The 13,646-nt window shown below is 38.6% G+C and overlaps 1 protein-coding gene across 3 annotated transcripts in view; it reads left to right on the top strand.

Moving 5' to 3' along the window:
• Window positions 1-13,646, top strand: part of ENOX1 (ecto-NOX disulfide-thiol exchanger 1) — a 371,002-nt gene that overhangs the window by 301,212 nt on the left and 56,144 nt on the right. For all 3 annotated transcript variants that reach the window (XM_086741768.1, XM_086741750.1, XM_086741760.1), the window contains exons 10-11: window positions 1,243-1,349; window positions 4,629-4,746. In XM_086741768.1, coding sequence (XP_086597894.1) covers window positions 1,243-1,349; window positions 4,629-4,746 — 225 coding nt within the window. The remainder of the gene's footprint in view (window positions 1-1,242; window positions 1,350-4,628; window positions 4,747-13,646) is intronic.

Genomic DNA, 13,646 nt, shown 5'->3' with positions numbered 1-13,646 from the left:
GACTTACTAGGTGAGCTCACCATTTTAGGAAACATAGGTTGTTACGTACAATAAGATCCTTTACATGTGTTACTTAAGAAGAGAAGGAGATAGGCATTGAGCAACCCGGTGAGAGACCAGATCAGAGGGCATTACAAAACTCCTGCCACCATTTCTCAGTGAAGGAGAGGGGAGGGAGGTGCCACAAGCTGCAGCTTTACAGAACAGTGAACATCATTTCAGCCCAGGAATCTAAAGAGATAAATAGCCAAGAACCTTGTAAAAGAGAAGCATTTTTCAGTTTGACTTCATAGGTTGACACAGCTGCTCACTCAGGAGCACAGTCCAGATAATTTGTAGAAAATCTGGGTTCTTGGTGGTCCTTCAGTTAACTGTGCTTGGTTCAAGGCAACTTGCATCTTGGCCAAATGATTTTTAGGCAGGTCAATGTTGTGGAAGGACAACATTGCTTGTAACTAATGTGAAGAGAAAGAAAAGAGTGTTGGGAGAAAAAGTTCTTATTTAGAATGAACAAGTAGCTAAAAACATAAGGATCTTAATTGTCCTACATAATTGTCCTAAATGTTGATGTCTGCCTTCAGAACAAATGCATTACAGTTGAATGAGGGAAGCCCATTTCACATCTCGTCTTCATCTTATATGTACAAAAATGCAGCTGCTCATGTACATAAACACACATAGGGCGTGGACACAGGACAGAATGATCTACTACAGGTGAGCCTGTTTATATTAAATAGCAGAGAAGCAGCAGCTGCAGCATTAATCTATGGTTTAGCCCTTCCTGTCTGCTGGCAAATTCCCACTATCTGAGAGCCACCCTTTAAAGCAGAGCCTGCTTGTCTTTCACACTGTCATTTGTACAGCCTGCTCATCTGCATTCGGCTGCCACAGGGGAATGTGCATCAGGTTTATGCCTCCAGTGTCATTTCTGTAGTCACCCATCTATAGCCACACATGCAAAGGCATGTGGCCGCAGAGAGAGATATAGCAGACATCACTGGGAAGCAGCTGCATGTGTGTTTTTTGGTACATAGTGTAGACTAAAGTTATGGAGACAGACTTGAAGGGAGACATCTCCAACATTGATAAAATGTAAGTACAAAAGACACGTAATTGGATGGATATTGATGATGTTGTTTCAGTAATGACATCATCCATAGACTCCTAGTGTCTTTGCTTTGCTTCTCTATAGTGATCACAACATAAATTGCTTGTCTTGTTTGACTTCCTTGTTCACCAAAGTTGAGCAGATTGTCGCCGTTTTCAACGCTTCTACCAGACAAAAAGCTTGGGACCATTTCTCGAAAGCCCAGCGAAAGAACATAGACATTTGGCGAAAGCATTCTGAGGTTGGTGATTTTATTATTATTTTTTATCCATCATCTCACAGCTGGATTGACCCAGAACGAGTGTGATTGTAGCTGGACATAGTGTATTCAGCAATATTTACAGCTACCATTTTAGCTGTTAATCAACTGGCCGTTATACAGTCTCATCTACAGTATGAATTGCTCCCATTGCTCTCATTATGATAATAGTCACTAAATAACGCTAAGACAGAGAGCAATGCATTTTTATTTTTTGTGCAAGATTTGGGAAATCACTGGAGGATTATGTTTACTATCTAAAATAATGAACTGAAGTAGTGAAATTAGGAACAGTATTTTCAACTAAGGGTAGAATTAAGAATTATTTATGGAAAAAATCTTTTTAGGAGTCATCATGATCTGTTTTTAAAAAAAGTATTCTGTAGCACAGATTACTTTTTTTTCTTGTGCCGTCATATGGTCATTATAAGATGACTGCTTGAAAATAAAATAGACAATTTCTTTCCTAAGCAATGACTTAAATATATATTAAAAGTCCAGAATTATGACATACTCCTTCCCATTTGTTTCATGTTGATCTTGAAAAAAGTAGTTACATCACTTGTATTGATTTTAAGTATTATGCTTGCAAAGAAACCAGTACAAATGTAATCATAGTATCACATAGAGTTAGCAATGTGGGACCGTGCATGTGTGACTGCCGTAAGCATGAGCAGAGGAAATGGGATTCTAACTCCCCTTGCTGCAAGTGGCAGCAAAAGAAGCAAAAGACCTCATCTTGTGTTTTGGTCATCCAGCTTTCGTTTTTAATTCAGTATATACGCTATGAGCCTGTATTTTAAAAAGTAAGTACCAGTGTCTTTGTTTTCTTTCTTTCTTCTTCCTTTTTTTTTTTTAATATGAGCAACTTACATGCACTTGGTTTACCTCCATGTAGTACAGTATGTTGATTGTTAGTATCACAGTCCTCTAAATGATTTTTCTCTGTCTCAGAATAAAAGCTTTAGAAGGTAAGGTGCACTTATTTAATTATTTTGTAGTACACTTGTAAAATAAGTGTTGTACACTTAGTTTGAGAAACACTAAAGTGCTGTGATATAAATCATTTCGATAACATTTTAAGTGCCCATTAACTAATGCTGAATTACAGTTGAATACCAATGGCACTAAATGTAACATCCACATGAATACCAAATGAATTCTTTATTATCAGTGCTATTATGGTGAATACCAAATGACTTCACAATAATGGGACACTTAAAATAAAATGTTGGCATAATTTATTGGTGCAAACTGCATTTTGTTCACAAATATTTCAGCTCAGTAGTGGATAAAGCCTTTGTTCAATTGAAAGTTGGGAAGTTGGGGATTGATGTTTGTCTTATCTTTTAGAGAAGTATGAAAACATGATTCGTTACCAGCTTATTTCAATTATATTAAGATCATCCCTTCTTAAACGAACTTTCTGTAAAGGGATGTGGTATGTCATTTATTTACTGGTTTCTAAATCTTTAATAAACTGAAATGTGTAAGAGTTGGATTTTTCTGAAATGTTAATTCACTACTTGCTTTTTCAAATACTCACCTTTTGTGTTTCTAAGAAGAGGACAGCAAAAACAGTTCAAAACCAACATATTTCTAGAAATGCTGTTTTTTCAGATGTGAAATGTGATGGAAATGTACCAAATGGCATCTTTTATTTAAATAATATTTTCTAACCGTGACATTATCTGCTGATTTCTTTAATTACCTGATTGCCTTCCCTTTGTTTCTGAATGTAGGAAAGCTTTGCTAGAAACTCAAACCCAAAGCAAACACTCATATACAAAGACATTCCCCATGGAAGATTATTGGCTTTGCTGATAATGTAGACATTGATGTATCAAGGACATTTATCCCCTAAAGAGGGAGTAAATGTAAGAAAATATCTACTCATGTATGCAGTATACTTCCCCAGGAAAAAGTGCAGATGGCCTTTTCCAGTAAGGAATTCAGAAATGGCTTGCTAATTCCTTCCAGAGATGCCTCTGATTGCATGAGACACTGGTTAACAATTTACCTTTTTAATCACTTTTTAAAAATTTGAAATTATTCTTATGTAAAACGCCCACTAATTAGCCTCCTTGCCTTTGCTGGGATTAATGGACGCATATACATTTCTCAGAATATTTGAGATCTGCCGATGAAACAAGAGTACAGCTCAAGGGAAACGCCTTCCCTTTTTTTCACCCAGTTGCTCTCTGACAGCTTATTGTTAATTGCATGGAGCAGTGGTCGGACTCCTCAATGCTGTCTCCTCCTTCCATGCGACTCTTCCTTGTTTCGAAGATTTCAAACCACCTCTTTGGGAATTAGGCTCTTTGTCGACAGAAAAATTAGCTGTCTGCAGGCTGAAAAGGCCTACACTAATCACGGTGCAGCATCCCCATGTTACACCTGACAGGATTATTAGGACAAAATAGAGTCCTCTCAATCTTCTTGGCGCTGCCATTAAAAAGCCAGCCGCTACACCCGCGCCAGCTTTTCTACCCAGAACAAAGACCGTCTAGACTCCCACAAAGCCTGCGTGCCTGCAGATCGTTCACCTAGTGACATGTGCATGGGCTCCCTGCCTGCCTGCCTTTGGGGCGGTCGCCCAGAGACCAGGCTGTCCGTGCTGGCACTCCTTTTGGGTCAAGATGCAGAGATTTTCAGGACAATGTTATTGGGCTGAGTCTTTTAAATCGGAGGCGGTCTGGACATAGGGACAGAGGGTGAGATTCCTTTGCCCAGCATTAGACACCTACAATATAGCACACTCCATCTGCACTGGCTGCTCTCGGCTCCCTTTACCGTCAGCAGAAAGAACTGTGCACTGTCAGGGTGTAGTTAGTATGACTTTATTTAATGGAAATATCTACACTTGGCTGGATGAATCCTACCCCAAGTGGCAGAGAGAAGCAAGAATTATCTATACTTTAAGCAGGCTGACAATCTCTTTATCACTCCGCTTTATACACAATTTAAAGCCTTATCCCTGCTGTGAAAGCATTCTGCTATGTTTAGTAGAACTAAAGATTACTCGACATGGAGACGCACTTTCCCTCTTGTTTTCCCTAAGTGTTACCTTTGATAAACTCCATTCTTTCACAGGAAGAATTCCCTGTGCTACTGTTTTTATAAATATTCGTATATAAATAAATATTATTACAATGATAAATGACGTATAATTAAAATCAGAACAGTGTTAAAAATGAGACTAAATGATACATAATGACTTTATGGAAGTTAATTCTGACAAAAGGTCATTTTGGGTTTTAGGAGCTCCGAAATGCTCACAGTGAACAGCTCATGGGAATCCGCCGGGAAGAGGAGATGGAAATGTCCGATGATGACAGTGGTGACAATCCCAGTAAAAAGCTGAGAGTAGATGATTCAGGTAATGCCAAATCCCTTTATCGTGTCGAGTGTGTACAACTGGGTTTTTTTTAAAAGCAAACAAAAACTTACGTATGAGAAGTGATGTATTAGTAGCTGATTATATAAGATAGTACCTTATTTTAAATCCTCATAAATTAGTTATTTGCATGATGCAAGCTGTCACTAGGAGATATCTGTCACCTGCTATGATCTATAATGATGAAAATTCTCCAGTTCTGCCCTTGGCTGGAAGCGTTGTTTCTTTAGCACGCTCTCTGCAGTCTTGCGTAACAGTCTTTCATTTCATGTCTGTAACAATGTCTTATTATGAGACCAGTTGAAGTTATGTTTTGGTCAGTATTCTCTAAGCTTTATACCTTTCTTTTCAACAAATACATAGTAATGTATAAGCTCTCTAACAAATACGCTATACCATTTTAACAGTGTATTTTGTGGAATTAACTTTTAAGGGTACATATTTCACAATATGGTACTGCATACTGCATTAATTTGACTCTTGTTAGATGACTATCATTAAAGAAAGAACAAGAGTGTTTGTAATGCGTGGAAAAAAAAAGCCACTCTTTTGGCCTTCCACAAATACTCTACTACCCAGGGTGGACACTCCAAGAGGTGGCTCAGAAGCTGCCCGAGTCACTGACTGGTAACTGGTTGGATTCTTTGCTTGATTTCGTGACATTGGCTAATAAAGTTGTGAGTCGCTAACAAGGGTTTGCCTGTCTAGACAATCATCTTCAGAAAGAGAGTTTACAGAGGCTGAAGCCAAGGCATGACTGGGAACAGCCAGCAGCAACCTTAAAGGAAGGCAAAGGAGGGAGTAATATGGAAAGAAACTGAGAGTCTGACAATGAGGATAATTTTTATCTAGGCCATTGCATACAGGCACCATATTAAGAAAGGAAAGAATTTCATCCATGGTTTCAAGTCCTTGTATGCCTGCACAAAACTGTGAATTCAAGCTTATATAGAGAAAAGCTCTTTGGCTCCTCCTATGGCAAGATGCTGTGAGAGGTAGAATGAGTCCAAAAGTAAAAATTGAAGAAAGGAGTTTTATTCTAGCAAAGAAATTTTTATTACAACGTCTCTCTTGAGGGGAGATTTAATGTTTTTCCTGGAAGAAAAATGAAACAATAAAACCTGTAAAGGGCAGCCTTCATTTTTACTTGGCTAATTGTGTGGGTCTCAGTTTTATAGACAGCACCGGCAAATGTTTGGAGCTGAGACAGTGAGTCTCTGCAGACAAAACTGCTAGCAATCAGAGATTTTTATGAATATCTAATCTTGTTACCTTGACTGTGTCCACTCTTACAGAGGGAAGTTATTAGAATTAACAACAGGAAGGTAGAGCAAGAAATACCCACACCCTGCAATCCAGAAGAGTATTAATGTTTTGAACTGTCATACTTACCAGTTTAGCTAGGTTTAACATATATATGATTAGGGCAGAGCTATACCAGTCATTCTTTTTGTAACATCACTAATAGGAAAGCAAATTTGGTTTTCTTCCATAAAAAGGGACATTTCTATCAAATGTTTTAATATCTGAGATTTCTACAGCGATCCATCCCAAACAACTTCAGGTTATTTCTATTCTCATCATGTGGGGACTTGAGTCCCCTGAGTGATAAACTGTAGCAGACCCAGTACTGTGTTGCATACTAAATAAAAATTTAGTGATAGGCATCCACTTAAGTACTAGTCCATCATTGTCCATTGTACCATTCATCACCCTCTTGATCTTAGTGGAGTTGATCTGGCTTGCTGTCTGCATAGAGTCATTGTCGTAGTTCAGCCCCAACGGGGACCAGACTACACAGTCTCTCTCTCACTCCCCCCACTCTCCGAGAGAATAGGAGGAGATTTGACAAACAAAAGAAAACCAGGGAAAAAAAAAAACCAAACACGTGGGTTGAGATTGAACAAAAAGTAAATTTAACAGTAATGACAGAAGAAAACAATAGAGTGATGGAACACAAATAGAGTATAATAGCTCACAACAGATCTCCACATCCAGTCTCTTCCAACTAGCAGGGGCCTCCCTTCAGCACCCTCCTCACTTATATACTGAGCATGATGTCAGATGGGATGGAATAGCCATTTGGGTAAATTAACCCCAGCTGTTAGCTAATTAGTTAACTATCCGAGCCATAGGGGCTACCAGCTTCAGTTCTCCACCCAGCTCAGGTAAATATTAACTCTATCCTGGCCAGAACCAGGACAGTCATCCAGTTCTAAAATTAATTTTATAGCTTTCTTCTTCCAACATTACACTCTCAACTAAAGCAAGTGAATTTGATTCTTCTGTCATTGACAATAGAGGGAACTTGGAGTTAAATAAAAAAAGTTATTGGATATAAAACATGGGTAATTGAAAAGAAAGTGAAAGAATAACATTTATTTTTTTGGGTTTTATGTACAGAGAAATGATTCTTCCTTCCTTCTTTTAGCATTTTTTTAAAATTACTCTTTGTGGTAGCTGCTTCCTCTTTTACTTTTTTTCTTTCTTTTTGAGTATGTCATTCCAAAACCACCTCTTTCTCTCACTGGAGTGGCTATTTGTATTCACAGTAACCTCTGTTCTACAAAGAATGTCTTTTAAAGAATCTTTTATCACAAAGAAATAATTCTGCACAGCAAGAAAACATTGGCACTTTCTTTATTTTTAACCTCTTTTCTTAAAATGTTTGCCTAAATGCTTAACCATGGGAAGGCCAAGACTTGAGTAACACAAAGAAGATATTGTGCCTCTTCAGTTCAAGGACAGCATGCACACATAAAGGCTTAAAAGTCTAAATCCAAAAGTGGATGAAGCAACAAGACGTGGTGAATTGATTCAGATAGTACTAGACTTCTGGACTGTCTGTCCTGCCATCCTGACAATTTTCTTGAGAAGATTATTGTCAGCCTGTCCTACTCGACAGTGGGAACAACACTCTTGGGAAGTTACCATCACCAAAGCTACAACAAGTAACAGAGATTCCCCCAGGTTCCAACACCTGTGTCAGGTCTTTTTTCACTAGTTCACCTAATTAAATCACCCCTAGTACAAGAAGGCTCAATTAATTCAACAATTTAGAATGGGTCCTAAGACCTCATTCTGTCTTGATAAAGCATAGTTTCAGCAGTCTCCCAGTGTGATTTCTGCTGTTACCTCAAACCTTTTTCATTGAGAAGTAACTCCACTTTTGTGAGCATATAGATAGTATGGTGCTGAGCATGTCACATTTCCTCACAGCTCAACTGGTTAGAATGAAAACTCTCCTCTAGGTTATCTGAAGAGAAACCTATTAATGACCCTGAAAAAAGAGGGTGTATTCCAGTCCCAACATTTAAAAGCACACATTTTAAAAAACAGACTTGCTGTACTTCAGGTTTCAGAGGAACATTACGTTTTGCTGAGGCCCTTGCACACAATAATTTCTGGGGATTTGAGGTAGATGATGAAAAAGGTGTTAGTAAGAATGGTTTGCATATTTTATTTAAGTTTTGCAGGATACTAAGTCGTGCAAGAGATCAATTCATTGTTTGTATTAGAAATGCACTAACAGCTGTTTGTTTGGGGAGATTTGTGGCAATGCTGAACAGTTCCAGGAGAACTTGTTGCAAAGTATGTCACTCCATTCTAAGCTCAAATGCTCCTCTTTCATTTGCCAGTTTCTCTTCTCCTAGTTGTTTATGTACTTGATTTACTGATATTAGTGACTCAGTGACAGAGCTGGAATGAGAATGGGGACCATTAGTCTCCTGGACCTGTCTTCCACCTTCTAGTTCCTGTTGCAGGGCTGGGAACTGCCTACTGCACAAAGACCTTCTGCTCCTCCAGGTGTTTTATGGGTCATTTTCCCCAGGCTTAGTTAGTACCCTACTCTATTGTGCAAGTTGAATCGTGAAGGAAAAGGAAGGCATCACTACCTGCTTGTTGTTTTGGAGAGCATATCAAACTGCTGCCAGGATCCCCTGAAGAGCCCCCCAGGGAAACCAATAAGTTGGCTGAAGTAGCATGCATGCCAGGTTTATAGCAAATCCTCCTGGTTTCACAGACTAAAGATCATTTGCATTATGGGGAAAGCCAGCAAAAGGCTGACCTGAGACTGAGTGAATCTCACCTGTGGGATCAGCTATTCCTTTAGTATAACAGGGTTTTTTTTTTTCCAAAATTCAGCCTTTAAACAGTGATTTTTCTGCAATGTGGATTTTGGAGTTTGAAAGGGACAAGAGGATTGCTGAAGTAAAGCTGGGAGATTGCTAAGGAAAAAAAATAATAATGATGATTGGCAACTCAGTTAATATATTGAAAGTCAAGGTGCAGCTACTGAAGCATTAACTCAGGGGAAAAAAAAAGAGAGATTCAGTGCTGGAGTCTCGAGGATATATGAAAATCTTCAGAACGATCAGGATTTATGGATGCTTCATCTCCCACCTGCTGGCACCAGGAGTAAGGATTCACATGTTAAAGCCTCCAAAGTAATTTTAAGAATTAGTGAAGTGAAGCTGCATGTTGTAGAAAAGAACTCAAGTTTGGTTTATGCCTAGAAGGCACCTGTAATTTTACTTTAAGGCGAGATGGGTTAATCTCTTCCTTTTGCAGTTCTCAGTGATGTGCCATTAATTTTAGCAACTCCAACTTCAGTGACAGACTGGGGTTGGCACCACAGAAAAGAAAGATGCACAGTGCCTGCAGAGGGACACGGGAAGGATAGTCGTGGGATTAAGGCTTTTGATTGGTAGCCCAAAGCTCTGGACCAAATCTCAGCTCTTCTGAATACCCCTCACCTGGACTAATCAATGAATTGGTGTTATCTGAGTCTCCTACTATCAAATGGAGGCAAAGATGCTTCCTTTCATTAATCCACTGCCTGTCCTGTCCATGTGGATGATAAGCACCTTGGTATAGGGCTCTCCCTGGCTGAATGGACTTGCGATAGCCCACGTATTGGGCCCCCGGATCATTTCACCACCTTTGTATTACCTGTGATGAAGTAACTTAATAACATCTTGGGGACTGTATGCAAATAATAAATTGCAAGTTGTATAGTATAAGCCCAGTTTGAACACATAGGATTGGCACTGCCTGCCAAGTCAGGACAGACATCCTCCATGCCAGGGTTTTTGAACATACCAAAAGAAGATGCCAAATTTAAACAATTAATCTCTTTCTGTCTCGAACAGCAGCCTCCATCTTTAAGTGCACTCCTGAACTGGTCTGTCCTGTTTGCAGCACCAGCTAAGTCACTTGCCATAGGAGACAAGCTGAATCGTGGGCAGTCTGTCTCACAGAAGAGTGTAAGTCCTTATGAAAGTCAGTGTTGGAAAATCGCACTGTGCTGTACACAGCATAAAACAGCCTTTGTGATATTATTCTCAAGTCTGTCTTGAAAGTTGCAAGCCTGACAAGTCTTCAAGGAAATCCTGAAACAACACCAAAGTGATCTGTGTGATGCTTATTCATCTTTTCTCTGCAATTCAGTCCTCTTTTTGTTTTCTCTAAGGCTTATGTGAATGCAGAGATGCACACATGGAATAGAAGCTGTGGTTTATAGCTGGATTAAACTGGTAGGAAAGCTTCATATAGCTTCTTACAACTTGAATAGAAATTGTTGAGCCCCGACTGTGTGGAGCTGAGATTTGCTCTTCCTTTTCTTCCAACTGACCCAGTGTTACGGCACATCTCATATCAGATCTTCCTCTTCCTCCTGATCCCAGGGATCAGATATTTCTCCCTTCCTTTCTCCTAAGTCTAATGTTTTGGGTTTTATGAGAGATTTTCTTTTAAAGAAAAGCCTGATTTATTTTTCTGTCATTACCTTTCCATCCCGTACCTTTTCAATATCAAATTTTGTGAAAGTGATACTGATTGATATTTAACAAACCCATTGTTTCCCCTTTTTCCTTTTAAACACTTGTTGAAAAATATAATATAAAATAACAAAATGTATTTACTTTAGAAATTAATGGGCTAGTATTGCTTTTTTTCCTCAAATAAATCAATACTATTTCAAAGCCATCAGCAGTTGGTGTCATAATCAGCCATGCGGTAATAAACATATAAAGGCGTAGGAGGACAAAAATAACCTTGTTAACAGAAGTTACTAACCAGGTTTTATAAGCAATCTTCAAGAAAATAAAAATACTTCAAATCTGAAGCTCTGAATTATCACTGTACTGATACAGTCCTCTCTCTGTCCAGAGAAGACAGCTGAACAATCCTTTTGAGCTCTCCGAGTGGAGTAACTTCCCTTTGAATGGAAATGCTCTGGACACAGCAGACAATCAGATTTGCTCCCAGGGACCATCAGGGATGATTACTAGAAAGCAGCACAAGATGATTATTCCCTCTACGCTGGGAAAAGTCTGCTCTAGTGTCTCTCACAGCATGCTAGTTCAGAGCTGTTATCATCAGGCAGACTCCAATTTTGTGCCTTAAAATGCATTCCGTTTTTCCCACAGCTTTTACAAAAATAGGTTGAAATTCAGGAAGCATGTAGGCAGGGGCCTAATTTTATGCCCCTAGTTTTAAGTCAATTTGGCTCTAATAATGCTTTTTGTGCAGCTGAATTTAGCAGAAATGCCATGATGAGTCAGGGCTGAAGGTAGTTGCCAAGCCTGTCCTCCCTGGGTAACAAAGACAGCCTTGTCCTGTCCCAGGTACTGGGCCAGTTCCTCTGGATCATGCATAACACATTGGCTTTGGGATGAAGGTCTGTGCTGGTCCTGTGGACACAGCAGTGAAGGGGTTAACCTAACTTTCAATTTTTAGAGGAAACAGACACTTCAAAGGCATTTTCCTAATATGGGTTTTAGGAGGATATCCCGTTTACTACAAAACAAGTCTGTTGCGCTTTGATGCTTTTCAACTGCCAGAAATACTATTATCTAGATTACGTTTTATCATGTTTTCTGGGTATTTCATACTGATAAGATTTTATGCAGGATCATTACATATGAGAATAGATTTAATCCTGTTTTTAGTAAGCTTTAAGGACACTGAGGGATTATTTATGTAATAAGATGCAAAGTTGCTATGGAAAATGCTATAGCAACCTAACATCTTCACAAAACCAAGCAGCCACTTGTGACAGCAATCTAAATTTACATTTATTTTAGTGTCATTTTATTGACATTCTTAGTATCTCATTTTGACAGCATGTTAAAATATGTTTTGCATTCATGCTAGAACAAAATTAACAGCATGTTGTTGGAATGAAGATGGTGCTTATAATTTTGGGAGATAATTTTAGCATATTTCATTTTGTGTAAATAGCATTGAAATAGTAGTGAAAAGAAGTTTGGGTGCATCATCTCTTATTTGTAACGGAGCAAACAATGCACACTGAAAGTATTATTTTACAAGTCAGTGAAAGCTAAACTGGTTTTGTTTGCTTTGTAACTGAATGAAAATATTTTTAAGAAAGAAATGATTTTGTTATTAGAATTTATTTCAAATCCTGTATCTTTTATTATAACTTTTCCAGTTCAGGATACAGGCTATAATTTTTCATTAGGTTTCATAAAGCAGGGTATCATTTCTGAATGTGTAGACTTGCAATTTGATAGGGAATTGCCCTATTTAAATGGGACTTTTTTAAAATGTAGGATAGCAGTACGCATTGCCTCTTAGGAGGTTAAATAAGAAGGGAAAGAAAAAAACAAACACAAAGCGACAAACAGTCTGAACTCTATCCTGTGCTCATTGCAGTTAATAATGAAACTCACATTGACTTCAGTGGGAGCAGAAGCAAGCTCTGTATATTGATTTTCTCCATCCTCCTCCATTAAGAATCCTGAAGTGTGGCTGTAACATTGTTGAAGTGGGATGTCGGCAGCAAAATCAATAAAAGACAATATTAGAACATATGCTGTTTTCAGCTTCCTCACAATCTGATATAGCTGGTATTAGCATTCTTCTCCAAATTACACTTCATGCTTTCTATAAAGTGACCTTCCTTATAGTGCCCTCTCCAATATAAAGCTTTTGTGCTCTTACTCTCGTATTTAGCCTTCAAGAGAATGAGCCCTATTTGTAACAGTGAAGATGGTTGATTCTGAACAGAGTATAAAGGACAGGTTCCTTCAAGAGTGACTTCAGCCTAAACCCTGTTTCTAACCTCCTATGAGCACAAAAACTTTATATTGAATATTATTGTAACAAATTACTCTTAAGTTTTCTTAATTATCCTCCCCTTCACATCCTGTTGTTTTTAGAAACCCTTTTCACCCTAGCACATTAGAGAAGCTTGTAGATATTGCTTAAGATGGAGATTTAGGTACCTTCTTATCCACCCTTAAGTCCAAGAAACATCAGCCATTGCTACGGTGTCAGAGGAGATAATGATCAGAAAGCAAAGTCTTTTCCAATATCACTACAAGCTTCTAAACCCATAATTGCAGGTTTGGGGAGCATCCTTATGTCATGAGAATGAGACATGCAAAGTTAGATAAAGTTTCCAAAGCATTAAAAGGTTCATTTTCAAAGCATACAGCTTTGTGTTCCTTATGTGTCCAGCTGACTGGCAGTCTGTGATGTGGTTGCCTGCCAGCAGTTAAAAACACACCCAGCAGAGCTCATGCTTGAAGTTGGATGGCCACAGAAACTCCCAAAACTGCTACTAGTTGGTGATGCTGGTTTAGTGTGGTGAATGAATCATAGATTCAGTGGAGTTTCATGATGTCCTGCTGTTTGATTTTGACTTAAAGACCATCTCAAGAAAATAAGCTTCTTAGTAATGACACATATCAATAGTATAGAACTTCTGTGACCAATATATTGAAGGACTTGGTTCATAAAGTAGAAAGCCAAGTGGATTCAAAGCTGCTTGGAGATGAGTGATCTTCTTTTAGTCTTATTTAGGTTTAGATTCATAGCAGAGGGAAAAGAGAACAAAGAAAAGCCATCGTGGA

This window comes from Chlamydotis macqueenii, chromosome 1 (assembly GCF_036417535.1).
Source record: "Chlamydotis macqueenii isolate bChlMac1 chromosome 1, bChlMac1.mat, whole genome shotgun sequence".
NCBI classification, from domain to species: Eukaryota; Metazoa; Chordata; class Aves; order Otidiformes; family Otididae; genus Chlamydotis; species Chlamydotis macqueenii.
This window is presented reverse-complemented; position numbering and strand designations above follow the sequence as displayed.